This window comes from Electrona antarctica, assembly GCF_951216825.1.
Source record: "Electrona antarctica genome assembly, chromosome: 8".
Lineage (NCBI taxonomy): Eukaryota > Metazoa > Chordata > Actinopteri > Myctophiformes > Myctophidae > Electrona > Electrona antarctica.
The window spans coordinates 15,461,391-15,484,739 of NC_136789.1; the positions used below are offsets into that span (position 1 = coordinate 15,461,391).

The 23,349-nt window shown below is 40.8% G+C and overlaps 1 protein-coding gene across 2 annotated transcripts in view; it reads right to left on the reverse strand.

Annotated features, from left to right (window-relative positions):
* opcml (opioid binding protein/cell adhesion molecule-like) overlaps positions 1 to 23,349 on the reverse strand; it is a gene marked incomplete at its 5' end in the record, with an annotated part of 291,631 nt that overhangs the window by 65,016 nt on the left and 203,266 nt on the right. For both annotated transcript variants that reach the window (XM_079508540.1, XM_079508539.1), the window contains one exon: positions 12,993 to 13,228. In XM_079508540.1, coding sequence (XP_079364666.1) covers positions 12,993 to 13,228 — 236 coding nt within the window. The remainder of the gene's footprint in view (positions 1 to 12,992; positions 13,229 to 23,349) is intronic.

Sequence of the window (23,349 nt, forward strand, 5' to 3'; positions counted from 1 at the left end):
CTCTGAAAATCCTGATTATCATTCAATCATGACTTTCAGCGTGTCCTTCAATTATCCTAAACCAATTCTGACTCTGAAATGATTGACTCATCCCTTGGATTCAGGTAATGAGGCACACACAAGCTGATTGAAAATATAAACTGACATGAAGAGATGTGCACAATATAAAGACTAACGCCTAATTTATGCGTCACATGACAGTGCCACACGCTGAAAATATCAGAGATACCTTTATTAAAACAAAGGTCGCAATGGCCTTCTCAAGACCAAAGTGGCACAGTACTTAAAATACAACCCATATAATTACATGATTGTTCACCACAGCTGTGTTGGAGGTGTGTAGATGATTATGCATGAGTGCGCGTACTTGCGCACGGCACGCAAACACGCACGTACACACACGCACACACACACACACACACACACACACACACACACACACACACACACACACACACACACACACACACACACACACACACACACACACACACACACACACACACACACACACACACACACACACACACAGACCAACTCTTGTCAAGAGTTGGTCTGTGTCCTGCCCCTTTTCCATTTGATTATCTTGATTGATTTGAGCCCCCCCACCCACACCACACAAACAAGCACTATAGACATATATTTGTGTCTACAGTAGGTGCAACGCATTTAACTTGTCAGCTTGTGTATCTGTTATTTTTGGGAAGCGACGGCAACACTGATGTGCGATGAAGTATAACTTAAGCCAGAAACTACAATATTAGTAGTCATTCATTAGTATAGTACTGCTACTCTATGGTCTACTATTTTAATATTTTAAACAAACGTGTTAAAAGTATGGTCTTCTTACAGTATAATTTAAAACCAGAGGGCATTGACAGATTTTAGATCAATTCTAGACAACAAAACAGTCAAAACTGGATGCTCTGTGCTTATAACTGTTGGAACATGTGAGCCATCCGATCAACCCCTGTCAGCCTTCCACACTCTAATTAACTTAGATGTTCCATAAAGGCCTGTCTGCTGGTGTGTAGATGTTCCATAAAGGCCTGTCTGCTGGTGTGTAGATGTTCCATAAAGGCCTGTCTGCTGGTGTGTAGATGTTCCATAAAGGCCTGTCTGCTGGTGTGTAGATGTTCCATAAAGGACTGTCTGCTGGTGTGTAGATGTTCCATAAAGGCCTGTCTGCTGGTGTGTAGATGTTCCATAAAGGCCTGTCTGCTGGTGTGTAGATGTTCCATAGATAGATAGATAGGTAGGTAGATGTTCATCAGGCCCTTCAACAGGGTCTCCTAAAGATTTATGGGGAAATGATTCTTGACATCCAACACATAATGAAGTGTCAAGGCTGAAACCGCAAATGCAAGGAAAACCTCCTTACTGTTATTACAAGCTGCAGTAGCATAGCGATTCAATGCATGAGCATTGAATGAGCAATTACTAGGAAATTGATAGTTGGCCTATATTATTGAATCTTATAGCCAATCATTTTTAAGCTGGATGTTCCATGCACGGTGAATGGGAGACCTTGAATCCATGGTGGTGGACAGGTACTTCTAGCATGTGGTTACATAAAGACATCTTGAACAGAAAAGAAAAGAGGTCGTGATGCATTTCGACCATATTCAGACAGGTATTACACACGTATTTGCTTTTGCACCCCTGTGTAACGTCAACACTACGGCAAAACAATTCATAAACAAATGGCGCAATGTTTTTTCTACTCGGTCTGTGTCTCATAGGAGGGCTGTGGGCAGTTCAGAAACTGTCCTCCAGTGACATCATCGATGGGGAATACAAGCTAATAGAAACTGCAGGCTTTCTATTCCTGAAAAGTTGCAATGCGAAAATGGAAGCCATCGTTCTCACGATAATGAAAATCTAAACATTTTTGTAAAAAAATCTTGTTTAAAAAAAAATCTGCCTAATGATGATGCCCACAGCCCTCCTATGAGACACAGACTGAAAATCATGATTATTAGTGAGGACCTATTATATGAAGATTGAAGGTTGAAAAGTAGTGAAGTGGTCCTTTAACTTCAAGTCCTCCATAAAGAGCTAGCTCAATAGCAGCTGGACCTCATTATAATCATATTGACAATACTGACAAACAACAAAAGCAGTCTAGGGTTGCATGCACCTTTAAAGCATTTTGATTTGACAATGAACACTGCAAGCAATGCAATGAATATTGGTATTCAGTTACACATGGTGGTGCGTCTGTGTGTTTTGCACCAGTGCACTGGTGACAGTATTAAGTGTGGATATCTAACATCAGCTGGGTTTATCAGCTAATGTCAACACTGACCGCATATTTATCTTTTCAATCTGATCATGTAATCCTGTGCGAGCGGCGGAGCCAACAATAATCACTATTGGGAATTTTGCCGTAGTGTTGACGTTACACAGGGGTGCAAAAGCAAATACGTGTGTAATACCTGTCTGAATATATGGTCGAAACGCATCACAACCTCTTTTCTTTTCTGTTCAAGATGTCTTTATGTAACCACATGCTAGAAGTACCTGTCCACCACCATGGATTCAAGGTCTCCCATTCACCGTGCATGGAACATCCAGCTTAAAAATGATTGGCTAAAAGATTCAATAATATAGGCCAACTATCAATTTCCTAGTAATTGCTCATTCAATGCTCATGCATTGAATCGCTATGCTACTGCAGCTTGTAATAACAGTAAGGAGGTTTTCCTTGCATTTGCGGTTTCAGCCTTGACACTTCATTATGTGTTGGATGTCAAGAATCATTTCACCATAAATCTTTAGGAGACCCTGTTGAAGGGCCTGATGAAGTGGAAGCTACGGTAGTATACACTGCATTTATGTATCACAACGTTAGCTAATAACAGACAGTCCATGTCATGATAGGCTGATGGGTGCACCAATTGCTGATTGCATGACAATCAGGCCGTATTATAATGACAATTATGTGAACAAGAGTCTTGTTTCAGCCAGGCACAATTTCATAAACTGGGCTATAAAAACAAACTAGCTTGTTATTGTGTGTGTGCCTGTATACTGCATATGACGAAATACGGATATTGAAATTGTCATTTTAACCTTGAGCATGGATTCCTCATTTGCTACACAGCAGCGGCAACATATACCGCATGCACAGCAAGTTCCTGTATGTTCGACTGGGTCTAAAGGCTGTCAGTCACAATCTACAGACTATACTTGACACTTTCAAAGCAAAATAATGTGTTTATTTGACTAGGCAAGTCAGCCAAGAACAGATTTTGTATTCACAAGGACGGCCTGGGATAGCCATTCTCTGGCTTCTCCGAACCCACTCCGGCTCCCAGGCCAGTGCCCCTGGACAGTATGTCCGCAACATCCATGGAATTTGGTGTCGGAGGAAACCAGTGGTGGAAAAAGTACTACACTTTTTTACTTAAGGTATAATACTGCAATGTAGATGTACTCTGTTACAAGTGAAAGTCCTGTATATCACAATGTACTTATGAGTCGAGATACAAACGTATTGGCATCAAAAAGTACAAAAGTAAAAGTACTCATTATGCAGAAACGTCCCATTTCAAGTTGTATACAAATCTTTCGAAAATAGCCGGAATATATATATATACATACAGTATATAGGGCTGTGGTTCATGCCTATGTTTAGACTTTAGAGCTAAAGTTTTCAAATAATTGTAGTGCAGTAAAAAGTACAATATTTGCCTCTGAGATGTAGTGGAGTAGAAGTAAAAGTATTGAACATTGTAGATACTCAAGTAAAGTAAAAATGCCTCAACATTTTAATTAAAATAAGTACAGTACTTGAGTAAATGTACTGTACACGCTATATATAATAACACTACAAGCTGTATTGTAAGCTTGTAGATTCGCTATTGATCGGTTAATACAAGTAGCACGCTGAAGAACCATCTCCCCATCAATCAGTGTCAAAGAGGAACAATAAAATAACATATAATTTTCTATTGTCATTGTGAGCTTGTAGGTAAGTGTAAAATAGAGCATTTCACTTATGAAAAATCATATAATGACCAAATATGGAGATAGAAGGTTTCTGCCCAACAGTGATGAATATGTTAGTATTATAGGCAATAAGAAAATGGTGAAATAATAATAATAACAAACAAAAGATAATAATAAGTGATTACAATAGTAAGCGGTGCAATTGGGATTATCATCATAATCGTGCAGCCATACTTAGTGGCCTGTGTCACTGAGCGGTTCTGAGTTCCATCCCTGACTGACTCAGATCAAAGACTTAAAATATGGGAGCTGATGTTTCTCTGCTTGCCATTCAATGTTTAAAAGATAGATTTGGGGTAAGCCCCTGTAATGGACCGGCTTCCTGTGCAGAAGCGTATACTGTATGCTCACAGTAAGCAGTTTCATGCCTCAGAGACAGCAGATAATCTCCTTAGCAATGAGCCACATCAGCTCGAACAAGGCTTGCTTACTCTTGAAATTATGCATCAGATGAACCTATTATTGTCCAATTTATATGGCTAATTGGCAAATACACATTACGACACTCTGCCAGGGTAGCCTAGGGTACAATTCAACCATGGAAATGTGCAGACAATTAATAGTAAACAGTTATGGAATACTGCATTTGAAAGGTTATGTTTGCCATCGGATGAAAACCAATAAAGGTGCTATAACAATCAGGCATGTGCTCAAATTGTAAACAGGCAAATGAACGCAGCATCTATCAGGTCAAATACCCATAAAGCTCAGTAGGTGAGAAATGTAATGATATACCCACACAGCCTCAAGAATACAGGAACACTTTTAATATGTTACACAAGTAAAGTTTATAGGGCTTGCTCTCCAATTTCAGTTATCCTAATGTTGTGGAATATTTCAAATGCCTCATTACTTGCACTCTGTGGAAAGAAGAGTAGCTTCTCTCTGCTCTATAATGAGGCCTGAAGCTTATTAGACCAATGTGCATTGAATTTGAAAGGGCCAATGCTTTCTCTTCCTTTTCCCTATAGCAGAGAAGGCTTGGTCCTAAATCCTAATCACAAAAACACAGAGCCACATCATTACACTTGACGAAACTAAAGGGGATAATCCTGAAGTCCATTTACGGTGTTATATAATTGAATTGAATTACTCTTGCACTTTAACATATCACAATGTCTGTGGCATTACTTTCAAGTGATGGTGTACTGTACATGTATGATCTCTCAGTTGCCCTGACTTGGCCATATGAATCACAGTGTTCCTTAATCCATTGAGACCTGGAACGCATCCATGTCACGTTAGCGTTTAACCACATTAACCATTAACCCATTTTGGGCGGGAACCCCTTTTGGTGTTTTAAACATTATGTTATAATTTAGCTATTGAAAAATAGCAGATCTACAAGCTCATAGCGCGCCACCGAGTGGCGCGCTATGAACTTGTAGGTCTGCTATTTTTGAAAAATCGTTAAAATGTGCCTCAAATCTTTCCGAAAATTGTCATGATTTAGAAAACTTTTTTTTTTTTAAATTTTGACGTCAGGCCGGAATGGGTTAACCACGTCTAATGTGAGAAGTGTTGCTAATGCAGATTCTCCCCGTGGTCTAGCCCTGTGTTGTCAGTGTGTGCCACTACCGCTGGGTAGGCTAAACGGATTAACAACATGCTCAACTCACTGTGTCTTCACTGTTAGCTAGGATTGAAAGAAGTAAAGACTTTAACCCATTCAGGGGTTTCTAAATCATGACAATTTTCGGAAAGATTTGAAGCACATTTTAACGATTTTTCAAAAATAGCAGATCTACAAGTTCATAGCGCGCCACTCGGTGGCGCGCTATGAGCTTGTAGATCTGCTATTTTTCAATAGCTAAATTATAACATAATGTTTAAAACGCTAACGCTAACGTGACATGGATGTGTTCCAGGTCTCAATGGATTAAGCAAGGCTATATCAAAATTTAAAATTTAAAAGTTAGGGCAATGATCCTTTTTTTGTTCTGTGTTTAAATGTTAGAAATATGCAATAATTCAAGCAGGGACAATGTCAGCTTCATTCTTCTGTCCTCAATATTGAAATGGAATGGTTAGGTTTGGGATTGAGAATGATTGATGGGTTCAGTGTGCTAAAACCATTAGCTACCATATGGTCCTACTGTATATACCATATAATGGATGGGCTCATATCCTTTTTCTCACAACTGGAAGATACTGAGCAATGTATGATCCATCAATAGCATGTTGCATTAGTAGCAGGACCATGCACTCTTGGGAGGGCTGTCGCTATAGGATAAAGGGCACGGGGCCACCCAACATAAGTAGAGATTGGCATTTTGGCCCGAGTGTGGTGCTAGAGGACTGGCCATTTGATCACTTAAAGGATTAGGGTTCATCCTCTGGGGAGCATGAATTTCTTCAGCAAGTTACATGGCAATCAATCCGCCCAGTCGATTTTTTCATTTATTGTGCAAACGTGTGGTACAAGAGGAAATGTCATGGATCACCAAAATCATCAGGTTCCATCCTCCGCAGAGCATGAAGGTGCACTGCACATTCTACGTCAATTCATGCAGTAGTATTCAGGATAATTTGTGTGGGCGTAAGACACACAATGGAAGCTATAGCAAGTTCACACATGAGGGTGTAACATGCATGAGACAGACGTTCTAGGCATGTCATAACACCAGAATTGTCAGGAGGGAAAACGTGGATCTCTGCCAATGAATGGATCAAATGATGTTCTGAAAATCTGTACTTCATGTTGGCAAATGTTGGTTGACTGCCCCTGAAATCCTAACCATAACCCAGCAAAATACATTTGGTGATCATCAGGGCTGTGTGTGTGTGTGTGTGTGTGTGTGTGTGTGCGTGTGCGTGTGTGTGCGTCCGTCCGTCTGTCATCTGGCATCGTTAAATTGTGTCTAAATAGATGACAGTTGAAAACAATTAATAATTGAATGTCCAATGCTTTATGTGGTATTATTTTGACTGGATTTGTCAGTATGGCCCTTGTGAATTTGATACCCTCGGCAAGAGGGCTATTTTCTTGATGTATTGAGAGTACTGTGGATTCCATTTCCACTCTTGCAAGCACACAGAAGGCCAGAAGCAGCTAGCAGTAAAGAAAATGTCCTGGCTGGTTGGTGGCAGTAATAACTAATAAATAACATTATGCTGTATCTCAAACACTCTGAACAACCCTTTTGGAAAGTCAGAGAAGAGAAACTTGGCATGGTAGCATTGTAGCAGTAAGGACATATTTGACAGAAATCGAAATATAATATTTCATTTATATATTTTTTCAAATCATTCAAGTGTTTCAATGTAAAATGAAATACACTGTTTGAAAAAGATAGCTATGGAACGGATTATTGTGGCGGCACATTTTTTCCCCCCGACTCTACAAGACTATACTGCTTCTTTCAAAGCGATCGGCAGGTGGATCGTTGAAGAATAATATTATAATATTATTCGTGAAAACACCCTGAATGGCTGGGCACTGGGCAGATATAGACAATGTTTTAACTCTGGCAGTCAATGAGTTAACACTTTAAATGCCGGTTACGATAGGGAAATGCACAAAATAAGAAAAAGAAAAGCTGTGTTATAGTATGTTTTAGCGAGCGATTCATTGATATGGTTAGCGGCAGCTCAAATTATTGTTTTATTAATCTCTGAACATAAAAGCCTAAAAGCACTAAAGACGCGCGTGAACGGAGGATTTTGGATTCTGGCTGTTTCTACCATGGATGCTAGTGTGGCTAGCGTGGCTAGCGACGGAAGCTAAAATAAGGTAAACATATTTTGAATAAGTATGGATTCATGCTCATTTATCAAATATCATCTTCCCGTCTATGGCTACCTGTGCATAATCAAATCAATCTCGTTTTCCCGTTCATGGCATCTGGAATGGAATCCATCAGTTACAGTGATCTTTTTTGAAATAGATTAATTGCACACTCATGTGCAGAATGTACAGTATGTCTCATTTTTGAACATTAGTAACACACAGTAACAAGCATTAATTCAACTCTGAGGGAGCACAAAATACCAAATAGACCATTTGTATACAATATCCGACTAAAATTAACACCACAATATAGTGTAGCCTATACGCAGTGTAACAGTGTAATTGTGTATGAATATTGTCGGCAGGATGGTGGGTGCTGGTGTGTGCTGGTGAAGTGGGCGTGTTGTATGTATATAAATAAATAAACCAAGCCCACTACGTGTCACATCGCGATGCAAGCTTGTAGATCGGCTATTTTCAAATATCCAATGTATAGGGTTAAAGCAGTTAAACAGATTTGTATGCTATATATTAACTAATGTATTAATTTAAATGTATGAGATGGAGGGATTACATCGAATCACTGGCCTTGGAACACCTTGGGATCCCCCCGGAGGAAGTTACTAATGTTGCTCTGGAGAGGGAAATCTGGAGCTCTATGGTGGAGCTGTTGCCCACGCGACCCGACTACGGATAAGCGGTTGAAGATGGATGGATGGATGGATGGATGGATGGATGGATGGATGGATGGATTAACTAATTTCCCTGGACGCCTCCCCCTGCAAGGACCCCTTTGAGAACCACTGCTATACCATACAGTTTCTCTTAACTTAGACAGATCTATACTAAATTATGAAAACGTTTCATATCTCTGCAGCAAGTTCCCTAACAAGCTGCACACAGTGCAACCGTTGCAATATAACAAAATGATGCCAAACACTGCAGACAAAAATCTAAGCTTACCCTGGCATGTGCAAGAAGTTAAAGACTGTGTGGGAGAGAAGAGATCATGAAGGTAATGACCCTGAACTAAATTACTTGAGTGTTCATTATGTATTTAAATGCTTGTCAGTCTGCCAAACATCAGTTCAGATTTAACTACATTTTGAAGTTTGAGTTATCCAATATCCACATGAACCCTGTATACTTAGTTGACTGGAGTCCCCCAGGTTTCTATACTAGGCCCCCTCCTGTTTCCCAGATTTTCACCCCCAGAATAGTGACGTAAAGGTTTTATAGTTGCTAAGAGGGTAAGAGTAGTTGAAATGCAGCTGTTTCACAATAGTACTATCTTCCCTTTGTATTTAGGGTTTCTTCCTGGAGGCTGAAGTCAGGTGGATCAATTCACCACCCATCACCACCCACCAGGCAAACCAGGCATATACCTTGGAGGCGCAGGACGGAGATCACCGTGAAGTTCAAGTCATGTGCCCGAGACGGAGATTGATTAATCTCCGTCAAATGAGTGATATGAAAACTGATCGCATCGCTCTACAGCCTAGAGGCGCAATCCTCGGTGTTGCACAACAGTGACACGTCATCGAAAATGTTCCCTGCCTGTTTAGCTGACGACAACGAAAATCTTAAAACATTCATAACTCGCGATCTAAATCATCCCGTCTAATTATGAAAAAATATCCTGTGTTTGACGGCCCTCCGTTGTCCAGTCGCTAGTCGCGATAGATTTATTCTTACCTCCCGTTGTTGTCGATCGACTCTAGAGTGGTGTGGCTATTGTTAGCTGCTACACAGACATTCACAACAACATCCGGTCCGTTGGTAAAAGTGGTCCGGGCGCTATAAACGATGGGCACATTTTATTAATGGATTACATAGGCCCGGGCCCTTAAGGTGTTAATAAACTGGTGGGTGCATGTGTCCACATAAACATGACATTTTAACAATGTACACTGGACACATTTAAAAAAAAATCCTCCTTACAAAATAATAATATCTGATGATCATGTTTTAGGGTGGAAAAACGGCACTCCATTTTTAAGTTTGCTAGTATCAGGTATTAGTAAATTAGAATCCCAGCTGTTAAAAATAAATGTGTATGTTATGAACTATGAAGTAATGTAGATGCAATATTTAGACTTAGGCTATAGACTTTCACGATCCAAAGGGGGAAAAAGGCAACCATTGCAGGCATGTTCTTATACAGAGCAGAGCAAGCTTACATTGAGTCAGTTTAACTACCACTTCTGCAATAACCGTAGCATTATTCTATAGGCTATATGCATTATTACAACGCATTCCTGGATGGTATTCTTTCTGACACTGTTGCTTAACTGCAGACGGTCTGGATTTTCTGTGCAGTCACCATAGAAGCCCTATATTCCTGCGGGTATCACTTGACAAGGTCACTGGGCTGATTGATGCTAGCCTCCAGAGTCCTTCTCTGTGTTCAGGTTCAACTCGGATCTCCATTTCAGTGGTGCTAGAGAGAAGAGGGCTTGGGAGAGTCTATGGGGACCAGAGGAACACTAACACCCCCATGGAATTTATATTTCATAGCCATTAACCCATTTAGACCTGAGGACGCATGTGTGTCATATTATAGCTTTAAACCCATTCTGGGCGGGAACCCCTTTTGGTGTTTTAACTAAGCATTATGTTATACTTTAGGTATTGAAAAATAGCAGATCTACAAGCTCATAGCGCGCCACCGAGTGGCGCGCTATGAACTTGTAGGTCTGCTATTTTTTTTAAATCGTAAAAATGCGGCACAAATCTTTGAATAAATATTCTTTCAGAGCGAACGTTTTTTTTTTATTTCGACGTCAGGCCTGAATGGGTTAAGGTGGGATTCTATACTGTACTCAGGCACAGCTCGCATGTGAGTGTGACACAAATGTATGCAACCTCCCACCAGGAGAGGGGAATCCGCTCAACAAACGAGCTGAGAGGCAATGTCATTTACATGACTTCATGCTCACTGTATTTGAACTCTTGTACTGTATCTACAATCAGACGGACACAAACTATACATCATGCGACCACGGAAGCGCTTCCATTCTGCAAGACATATTTGTCACACTATTACGTTTTTTCTGACCTCAAATACAGTAATACTTACTGTATATGAAAATAGCCTGTTGCAAACCCTAAATAAATTGTCCACCCTTAAGGTCTGTGTGTTGGTTAAAAAACATTTAACCAATGAAAATAATTTAAAAGTGCTTTGACAAAAACCTCCACTTGAGCTGCATGGATGTTTTTTCATTTCCTGAAAAATGAACGTTTTAGTGTTAGGCGGTTTCTTCCAGACAGCAGAGACATAAAACTAAGTTTAAGAATTATTTATTTCTTGCAAAACTGGTGACAAACTTTGAAGTATCATTCTTACATTATGCCTTGGAAATGGGGCCTTTGATATCGTCTTCACCAGATTAAACTTTACTATTAACAATGAGGCTCGTCCTACGCCAACAGATTAAAACCTGGTGATATATTTTCATTAAACTGAATAGCTGCATAATAGCCATACTGATCATTTCTAACTATGCATAAATAGCCCAGTGGGTGGTGAACAAGGGAGTGTGCTAAATTGATGTAGCATGCACTCACTATGCTCCTTATAGGAACAATATTTATGTCTCAGCCCAAAATGAAATATTACAACACATTTAAAAGAGTATGGTAATACCTGTGGTTTGCTGGTTACTGAGATATTTTATATGAGGCAATCTGACAATTTCACATTCACAGTCAATCCTGGAGCAGGCGAACTCTAAGAAGGATCTTTCCTGCATAGAAAAGGCACTTTTCTGTTGTTGCTTGTTTTCTTGGTGTATCATAAGAACGTGCCGTGAGCCCAATTGATACATTGTCCTATGATGGTGTCCCACATCGGAAATAGCCAATCTACAGTACAACCTCACGATGATTTTGGCATGCGACACTGTCGTAATAAGACTGAATTAAGCTTTATAAGTGAGAAGAATAGTGTGGCTCCTTTTGAGTTTGAAATATGAGCTAGCACCATCCAGGTAATTCACGAGGTTACAGAAGGTCAGAAAAAAGGACTGATAAAGTGTAGAGGAAAATCTAATTGAATATGTCTATCCAAGCAAATGCTAAGATATAACACCCTGGCCTTGATTAAAAATGTCCTGTATAAAGCACCTTCATCTGAGCTTCAGTAATGAGTTAATAACACATCATTATGAACCATATCGCGTGACAGAAAAGCTCCACGTTAATTACAGTTTTCAATGAGGTCTCAGCATCACCAATTTGTTCATGAAGGACACGTGTTGATGCATTTCGTCCGCTAAGATGATAGTGACCGCAGTGTTTTTCAAATAATTTTATTACCACATTCTATAATTAGGATCAAAGCGTAATGCATAAAGGTTAATTTGTACTACGTGAACTTATGAAGTTGCTTTTTTTTAATAAGGCTCTGTGGTTTCAAATCTCTAGTGGTGCAATCAGCTGACCTTCAGGTCTTTGTGATTATATTCCTTTTGTCAGTGGCGGTGTAGTCCTATTGTAAAAAATATGATTCAACAAAAGGAGGAATCTCCTACAATTATAATCTAATTTTTAATTGCCAGGTGTTAAATGCTTACAATGATGTGGACTTCACAGGCAGCCCCTATAGCTGTGTGTTGCTTTTGGACTTAGCTGGCAGCTAAGTTCAAGATCCTATATACAGAAGCTGACCCAGGTACAGTATGCATGCTGTATCCTAAATCAATTATATCAGCAATCTGAAATTTAGCCAAGATCGGTTCCCAATCACACGGTTGTCAAGTGTGGTGAATTCCACCCAGTTACAAAAGCAGGGATTTCCTATATGTAGGCCTACTGTATATTCACTGAACACCACCCATAATGTCCAAACAATTACAATCTGGTTATAAAGTACTCCTTAACTTAACACCAAAACTGGGATTGACTAACTACCGTATTTGTATTTTTACAAGACACTAGTGATTCGCAACCTTGGATCCGGGCCCACTCTCAAAAAATGAACGTATAAAAGTAGTTCTCACACTTTCAATATTTTAAAAAAATGTTTACCAAATATAAAGTCTTATCAAAAAGGGCAGATGTACAAGCTCGCAATAGCCAACGCTAAAATCTGAAATGATACAGATGCTGCTGTGCAGGGATGGATGGGTGAGAGCATGGTGACGTGTCATTGAACCGTACACGGAGTCTTAACCGGCCACATAGTCAGAATAATGGAATGTCGGACGAACGGGCAGGCCCCCGAGAGCATTCTCGTTTTATTTACCTTGAACAATGAGGTGTACTTTAGTGGACTTGGGTGTCTTGTTTGTGAGGATGGAGCAGACGTATGGTCCCTCATCGTGGACGTCCACATTCTGGATTATGATGCTGTACTCTGTCACCGCGGTGTTCTCCATCAGCACCACGCGAGGGTCCAGGGACCATTTCTCGTTGCCCGCAAACAGAATGGTGGTCCGGTTCAACCACGCCACGCGTGACACCAGGCTGTCCACGCTGCATCTGGTAGGAAGGAAGATAAAATAAAAATAGGACACTGTTTAATATTTAACCCTGGCGTCCCTTTTTGGGGGCGAACTTTCACAAAAACAAATGCATTTTTTATGTATTCAAAAGTAGTTGATAGGGAGGGAGGGGGGGCTGTCACAATCATGGCATTTTAATTACTTGATGATTAATCGTCACAAAACTAATTGTGATTAACAATTTAATTTGTGATTTTTGGCATTCAACATGGAAACATATAAATAAAAAAGTAATTCTGTTAGCCTTTTAGGCTACGTAAACAAAAATTGCACAGATATTGATAAGTAATTGAAATATGCAATATGAATAATAAAAATTAAAACAATGTGTCCCATTGCAATAGAAAATGATGTAATTATTGTGCCAAGCCTGCATAAACCCTGGCATCCCTATTGAGTGGGAAACAATATACTGTATATGTATTTTCTTTTTATAGCAGTTCTACTGTACACGCTCCCAACGCTCACTGTGAGCTTGGAGATGGTCATGATTCATGTCTTAAGGTTGCAAAAAAAAAAAAAGCCAACCAAAGAAGTTTTAGAACAAATAGGTCAACCTGTCTTACTCTCAATAGATTTTCAAACTGAATCCCTGTCTGAGATTGGTTTCTGAAAGTGGTTTCTAGAAGATGACATAACGAACATGATATTCACTGCTTGAAGCTATATATACTGTAGAGCAAGATAGAGTAATCAAGACCACCACACAATAATAAAAAAAAATCTTACACTACCCACATGGCCAACATACTGCATAACCCTTAAGCCCAAACCACACCAAAGGGTTTTTAAAGGTAAACCACACCAATGCAACTCATTGAGTTGCAAGGAGTTGTATTGGCATGGTTTACCTTAAGAACCGGTTTGTCCCGACCCGACCCTTTGGTGTGGTTTTGGCTTTATACATTACATAGACATAGAGTGGTGACATACTGTATTGTATTATGCATGGCCACTGTCCATTTTACCACAATCCACTAGACAAGACACTATTATGTTTTCCCTATATGGAGACACTTGAATTTATTTCAGCATCTATTCTAAAAGTGACCGCAAACCAATCAAAGCTGAAATTACAGTAGCTACATAGAGGTCTTTCTCTGTGGAGAGGACTAATGCGGCCAGGACAATCGGGAAATAAATGAGTCCCTACCTGGTAAAACTATTACATTTGTATAGTTTGCTTTCTAAGAGGTTTGGTGGTTGTGCAGGAAATGTGCAGTACAAAGCTACGCAGAACAGCTACAAGAACGAAACATAAAATACATCTTTACACCCCCCATTGACCTTACTATTTTAATCCCAGCTTCAACACATTAGCCATGTGCATGTTGCTGAAACACCTACATATTAATTTATTCACAGTTAGGATTTGTTAAGATCACATCATAGGATTTCTCAGAACATATTTTGGGCAAGTGGCGCTGTGAACAATGAACATTCAGAGAGCCACAATGAACTTTAAAATGTCCAACAGTACTTAACACACTGGTCATGAAAGCCCAAAGCCTATGTCTTTGTACCCAAGCTTTGTTTAAATCCACAGCACAGAGAGTCTCCCACACAGATGAAGGGCTCCAACAATAACTTCAGCCTCAAGGGTCACATGGCTAGACAGTAGGCCGTTGCAGCCAGGGCATGTTCTACACCAGTGGTTCCCAGACATGGGTCATACATATCCCTCTCTCCCCATTTTTTCCGTTTCATAATTATTATTTTTATTTCAACAGATTTTCTTTAAATAGGCCTACAATAAAAATGACAATGAAGAAAAATGTTCCATAACATAAAATGAAATTCCATAACATTTTAAATAAATTAATGCATGCATACATTTAAAGAATTAGTGAAAATAGCAGATCTACAAGCTCTCAATAGTCTGATTAGTATCAGGCTGAAGCGTGAGAAGCAGTCTGGAGTGGGCGGGGTCTATGGTCGGCTATACCAGAACACTCGCCTCAAAACAACAGCAAACTCGATCTGAAACGGTCTCTACCTGGTATTCCTAAACCAAACCTCAGTAAAACTTTCTAACCTTATCCTCAGTAAAACAAATACAAGAACCCCACCACAGACCATGGCCTGACTGAGATCAGTCAGGCCATGGGTTGTGCACAAATCGCACAGACTGTTGTGCGCCTGTGTGTAAAAAAAAGACGCAGATCATTATTTTTTACTTTACTCTAGTGTAGTATATGTGTTCGGGATAGATTGAGAATATGGAATTATAGCTAAAATGTGCTGGCTGTGGCTTATCTAAAATTGTTGTTCCTGCATTAGAAGCAGAAGAGAAGGAAAAACAATTTCCCCCGACTGAACAAGGCTAAAAGGTACTCCTCCGTTATCGTTCTTAAGGGTTGGGTGAGCAACAAACACAGACACCTCACTACTACTGATGGCTGTGTACACACCGGACATTGTACAGTGCATACAATTTTTGGCCATAGACACTTGTTGATGCCCCATTGTAGGCTTGGTGTGTCACACTTACAGCCTTTAATGACGACCAAGAAAAGTCTCAGTAAAATGTTTTAATGTTGAAACACATTAAACCTATAATATAGGTATAGTGGACTGGATGCGTATATACTGTAGTATTGTTAATTTGCAGTAGATCCATTCTAATGTGCCCTTGTGTCTTGTGCTGTAACTGTAACATATACATCTCCATTAAAGTGTTTGCTGTGACAGGGCATTGGTAGGCCTACAGCCAAATGGTACTGAGGTCTGCTCTTACAGAGTGCTTTCATGCGAGATATTTAGTACTCAGCTTTGACAGGGTTTTCTCCAACTAAGGGACCTTGCTGACAAGATGGCACATCAAGGTCTTCAACCTCTATATCATAATCCAGACAGTTTTCAAAGAGGGTACATTTCTGAGTATTTGGGGACTGTCCAACAATGGGTGACACTGTCAAAAACTATTCTCCCATAACAGTCGTGTCACAATTGATGTACTTTTCTCAATTACACCACATGGCAAAGGGCTTTTTGCAATCCGTCTTCTATACCAGTGGTTTTCAACCAGAGGTGCGGGGACTGTGGAATGCACTCCCCGTTGCAATCAGAACTGCAGCATCACTCCCAATCTTCCGCCGTAGTCTGAAGACCCACCTTTTCAGACTCCATCATGGCCCATAGCACTTATCCTACCCCCTTAGATAGCACTTTTTAGACTTAGATAGCATTTGAAACAGACTTATAGCATGTCATGTAGACAGCACAATAATTGCATTGTATGTAGTCATAGCACATCATAGTACATATGTATAGCATAGTATAGTATATATGTATATTTAATATGTATAGTGTCATTATATATATATGTTCTAGTTACGTTCTTAGCTTACGCATGTTTCTTGATAAATGCATTTTATATATGTGATGTATTCCCATACTTTTGTTCTTGCCTAATGTAAGTCGCTCTGGATTAAGAGCGTCTGCTAAATGCCTAAATTGTAAATTGTAAATTGTAAATTGTCCTTGAGGGGTTTCCAGGTGGTCTCGAGCTAAATGATGTAGAGTTGGTAAACAAATGGACCCTTCAAGATCTTTAACTCTTGAGAGTGTAAAATGAAACCAAATGGACCCTTAAGGATCCATTTGGTTTCATTGTACGCTCTCAAGAGTTAGATTATTGGTAAACATCTGAATTACTTAATTTACAAGACTAAAGCGGTGCCCATGGAGCCTCTACAGTTAGATTATTGTTAAACATCTGAATTACTTAATTTACAAGACTAGAGCGGTGTCCGTGGCACCTCAGCAATACCCGTTGGGCACTGGCCTACTTGGAACGATGCAAGTTGGAAATGCATGCCCCACCCAGATATTATGCGTTGGAGCCTCTACAGCGGTGCCCGTTGGGCACTGGCCTACTTGGAACGATGCAAGTTGGAAATGCATGCCCCACCCAGATATTATGTCTGCGTCCCTTTTATGCCCATATATGGAGTTCTTTGTCAGGCATGCCCAAATATGGAGTATATGCAGACGTCAGAATGATGTCAGAAGAGGCTATAGCTCCATATATGGACCCTGGGCAGGGCCCTGTTGACACCGGGCAGTGCACCCCCTGCGGTGGTGTGGCACGCGTGTGTCCAATTTGAAGCTGGTGGGTGCATTTATAGATAGATAGATGTCTACACTATAGAGAATGTTTTTGAGTGGTGCAAACCACTCCAACAACTGGCTTTGTACCCGTGTACCCGTGTTTGTTCGTACCAAAAAAACGAGCATGGTTGCTATGGTTAGCAACCAAAAAAACGAGAATGGTTGCTCGTTACGATTTTAACGAATTCAGACCCAGCTATATGGTTAGTATGTGACGTCACTATAACAATAAATGTGTAGTTGCACCACTCAGTTCACACGGGTGTGTTTTTTTTATTTTGATCAACATTTTGCTGTTATTTCTCCTATGGTACCATATAAAAATCTTATCCAACAACAACAAAATATTTTTAGTTTTGGGTCTGAGACACTAAAACTCATCAAATGGTGGTTTGTGGCTCAGATGCTGAATAATAATGTTTAGAACCACTGTTCTAAACACTTTAATATGGTGAAACGATTAAGACTGAATAGCGGCCTACATGTGTACAAATCTACTCTAAAAAGTTATATTTACACAAGGAAAAGTAGATCCAGGTCATATTGTTCACATTCTCAATATTTCATTTTATTTTCTGTGCTAAGAAAATATCTTTGTTCAAGGAAAGTCAGGTAGCCTACAGTGTGAGGAAATCCTCAAGGACTAGGTTAAATTAGATCGTTTATAGCACTCAGTTACCATGCATGTCCTCATGCATATGTATGAAATATGAATAAATGTAACTGCGAGTTTGTTTTCAATGTACGGTCTAAATACATAGTTAGATGCTTAGTAATTATAGCTCAGTTTGAGACTGATGTGCTGCCAAGTATTTAGGGTAACGTATTACAATCATCCAGATGTGTTCTTGCAAAACACATTAAACAATAATACTGCGTATACTTCCAGGTTTTAAATCTAAATTTGCATAATCCTCTGTGTGTGCTCCGGTCCTATTATGTTTGCAGCTGTCCTTCATGAAACTCCTGTTTATTTTTTAACTTTGCTTCATACGTATATGAGAGGTGATGTTCAAATAACAATGTAGCTAACCCCTTCAAATAAATATCTCCCCAGTGATATGCAATATGGAAGAGGATTGCTAAATACAATAATAATGTACAGCACATGTGCATTGTTCCTTTTTTTCTTCATAAACACGTCTAACCTTTTCGATTAGCCTTTGTACATTATGCATACGGTAGTCTGGTATCTTCCACTCAAGTAATTCTCTGCAAATACATAGCTGCCAAGCACTGGGAAAATGTGGGCAGATCGACCACATTGTATGTTGTACACAGGCTGTTTCAAATATCAATAGTGTTCTCTGAGGACAGGTACAGTATTTGAAAGCTATTTGATCTCATGCAAATTTAAGTACAATGATTTCCACAATATATTGCATATCCTGCTGATCCAAACAACAAGTTGTGCTATGTTTCCTCACAGATGTGTGATTCAAGCTAATAATAGCTTGAATTTATATAGCCACTTTCATAAACCCAAGGACAATGTTTCATGAACAACCAACAAACAAACAAACAAACAAACAAACAAAACAAAACAAAACAACAAACAACTATTCACCATTAGCCTGAGAGACAGGTGTCAGGGTAAGCGCCATCTCATGGTGTGAACACAGAAGTACATTCATATTCTCACGATGAATTAGATTTGTCGTGCCTTGATCCACCCGAGGTGATATAAACCAATGCCACGCCACCCCTCGCCATTCTATCAACCAGCTTCCACCTCCTCGGCCCACTCGACCTGTGGGCGTTCTAGTGGTGGCCAACGGAAGGAAGGGGTGTCGCGGGCGGGGCTGTGGGGCCTTCCGGCCCCAGCAGTCTCAACCCTGACGTGGTAGGCGGCGGCGGGTAGGCGGCGGCGGGTAGGCGGCGTCACACAGCGAGTAGTGACTGAGGACGGGTGAAAAGACGCAGCCTCTCGGCCTGGTTGAAGCTGAGTAGTGGGACGGCCCGCTCGAGTAGTGTCAACGCAGCCTCCGCGCTGCTCTGTGTGTTGTTATTGTTGTCCTTCTTTTGACAAGGCTCACAGCTGGTCGAAAATCCCAACCTGGACTAAAACGTTGAGTTTGTATAAGTGAGGAAATCCTATACCAGAGCTGTGAAAAATCCTGATGTATACGAGGCGGGCCTCGTCATAATGGGATGAAGTTTTCAGTAACTAGTGGTAAGACAAATGTTGTGTTCTACAGCAGAAGAAGCGATAGAATGGCGTGGGGTGGCGTGGCATTGGATTATATCACCTCGGGGATGGATCAAGGTCACGTCACCTCACGCGATAAGCACGACAAATCAAATTCATCACAAGGATATGAATGTACTTCTGTGGTCACACAGATAGCGCTTACCCATAAGCAATTATCGAAGTGAAATGAGGTTAGGTTAACTGTCGAAGTCCAATATTTCAGTAAAACCTTTCATTTAAACATGAAACCCTATTATTTTTGTAGGTTTCCGCTGCAGCTGTGTTGCTTACATCACGGTATGCAGCTGTGTTGCTTACATCACGGTATGCAGCTGTGTTGCTTACATCACGGTATGCAGCTGTGTTGCTTACATCACGGTATGCAGCTGTGTTGCTTACATCACGGTATGCAGCTGTGTTGCTTACATCACGGTATGCAGCTGTGTTGCTTACATCACGGTATGCAGCTGTGTTGCTTACATCACGGTATGCAGCTGTGTTGCTTACATCACGGTATGCAGCTGTGTTGCTTACATCACGGTATGCAGCTGTGTTGCTTACATCACGGTATGCGGCCACCCATATTTTTTACCCTGCTGTAGTTTTTAACCTGAACCATTTATGAACAATATAATTAGGCACAATTGGTTAATTCCACGACAGGAGATATTGCGATGTTGTTACCTGACATTAGTTTGGGTGAAAAAAAGGTTGCATATATTATGTATGGGTTGATATGGGAAATGAAGAATTGGACAATATTGGGAAATTGGATATCGCAAAAAAAGCCAATATCGGACATCCCTGATATGTAAATGTATATGCCAAAGTTGAAGACAGTGTTGTCAAGTCAATTCTATTTATACAGCATCACATCACAACAATTCTCACACGAGCAAGACGTTGGCAATGACAACAAGGAAAACACTCCCCTTTAATGGGAAGAAACCACAAGCTGAACCTGGCTCTAGGTGGGCAGCCATCTGCCTTGACCGGTTGGGTTTTAGAAAGGGGGGAGGGGGGGGCGTGAATGAATGAGTGAGAGAGTGAGAGAGTGAGAGAGAGCGAGAGAGATAGCCTATCTATAATAGCATTCCGCAGCCATAATCCATGTAATAATGCTATAGTCCATTGTATAATGATCATCATGCTTCACTGGGTGAACTGTCAGCACGTTTGAAAATTTCAATTTATAAAGACTCTGGGCTGATTTGCATATCTTTAACATTAGCTGGAGAGCACAATGGAACATTTGGTCATCCTTTTACAACAATAAAATACACCCTGAACTCTCTCTCTTTTTCCGAGTCCCAAGAACACAATTGGTGACAAAAGATTCATATTCAGTAATTCAGGACAGATTCATGTTTTCTCCGTGCCTAGCCTTCCACTCACTGGACTACAATGGATGAATGTCATAACGTGTGTTGTTCTGTATGATGCACACAGTCAAAGGAGAGAGCTAGGTGAGAAAGCAGATCTATTACAATGTTCAGGGTCTCCATGTGAAGCATAAGTACTTCTGAATGCAACTTGTGATGCAAAGTTAAAGACGTAGTAAAAAAAAAAAAAAAAAGTATAATCTGAATACAGTCATTTTGGTTGCTTGTAAGTGGCTACAGGTCTCACCACCAATAACAAAAAAACAAAACGCCATATACCGTGAATGCAATGAACCCCAAATTGGAATGGAATCCGAATCACATATTGAGGGGCCTCATACAGTGCACCTCCATAACCGCTTTCACTTCTGCCCACAAATGTGAAAGAACCACTACCGTATGTCTCCCCCCTTTTCTGCTCCGTCCATTGGCTCCCATTGCCTGCAGCATCAAGTACATGATGATGATGATGACAGGTCTACAAGGTAGCCAAAGGCATGGCACCCCCATACCTGCAAAACTTGATTGAACCTTCCAACCTCTCCCGCTCACTTAGATCAGCTAACACAGGGAAACTGAATCTGAACCATCCCTAAAGCACATGGGACAACGCTCCACACATCACAGAACTTTCTCCCTCCTGGCTACCGAACTGTGGAACAAACTACAGATTCACTCCCAACTTTCCGCCGTAATCCGAAGACTATCGGACTCCACCTTACACCTCTTCACTCTCCCTGTAGCCCCCCAGCACTCGCGCGCGCGCGTGCGTGCGTGCGTGCGTGTGTGTGTGTGTGTGTGTGTGTGTGTGATTGCAGCCAAACTCTCACACTCCCAGGATGCCAGAGCTGAACCTTTGCCCCAAAGTATTCACATGGGCCTGCCGCCTGTTATAGCGCCACCAGGAGGCCAATTATTGCAAAACACATTTTTTGACAGTACACCTACTAATTTTGTCCAAGCAAATTGGTACATAGTCTCCCTATAGCCAGTAAACGAAAAGGGTCTTTCAGATTTTTCATACTCCATCCTATAACCAGGCAATAACTGGCCTATTCGTGTGCAAAAGACTACATTTCCCGGGCTCCCAGCAAGACTTCCACTTCCTGCTCACACAGGCAACATTCCTCAGGACACTGAGAGTGTGAGACGAGCGGTCTGCAGCCATGTGGAAATGTTTACTTTTTGTTTCATTTATCTTTCTCGTTCTCGAACTAGTGGTCCCGTAGCTTGCCTCGTTCGCCGCGGTAGTGACCTGCACTGCAGCCTGTCGCCGAACAATCAGATAAACTAAAAAAATACTCTCGAGGAGGAGGTCGCGGTGACAATAACTGTGGATTATGCCAATCCTGCAAACTTTGAAAGCCAATGTTAGCCAATTAGGATGGAATATGAAATATCGGACAGATCCGTCTTGAACACATGACTATAGAGATATTGTGTAACGATTTGCGGGATTTTTGGACAGAATGTGGAGGACTAATATAAAAAAATGTGTTTTACAGAAGTCAGCCTCCTGGTGGCGCTAAAACAAGCCATTCTGGAAAATTTGGGGCAGAGGTTCATCGTTGGCATCCAGAGAGTGTGTGTGCAAAATTTGGCATCGACCGGGTTAACGGTGTGTGTGTGTGTGTGTGTGTGTGTGTGTGTGTATGTGTGTGTGTGTGTGTGTGTGTATGTGTGTGTGTGTGTGTGTGTGTGTGTGTGTGTGTGTGTGTGTGTGTGTGTGTGTGTGTGTGTGTGTGTGTGTGTGTGTGTGTGTGTGTGTGAGTGAGACAGTATTTGAAGCGTTCCAGCGGGTCTGGCTGTCTTGTTAACTTAAGGTAAAAATAAGAATTGCCTGGCTGTCACTCTGGGGGCAATATAACCCGAAATAGAACCGAAAATACGGCAAATAAAGGCGATATACTCGGTTTTTGGCCGTCGCGAGCGCGTGCATGATGGCCCAGCTATCTGTCGGCAGGCCCATCTTGGACTGCATTTCTGGCTGCGCCACTGAACTGCACAAATCTGTGTAAAACTTTGTATGCACACTCCCTAGAGGCAAAGGAAAAACCTTTCTCCTGTATTTTCTTTTTTCTCTTTATAGTGCCACCACATTTTTTGATATTACTCCTTCAGATTTTATCAAAATTTCACTCTAATCGCCGGTACACAAGATCTCTATAGTCATGTAATCAAGACTGGTCTATTTGATTTCTCATATTCCATCCTGATTGGCTAAGATTGGCTTCCAAAGTTTTCAGGAGTGGACCGTTTTGTACAAAATTGCTCAAATCATGAACGCAGCATCCTATTGCAGTGAAACTGTGCACGCATATTCCCACTAGCCTGAGGAAGAAATGCCACTTGACATTTTTCCCCAAAAAAATCTAGTTGGTGTAATGTGGCAAAAGGGTCTCAGCATGTTCT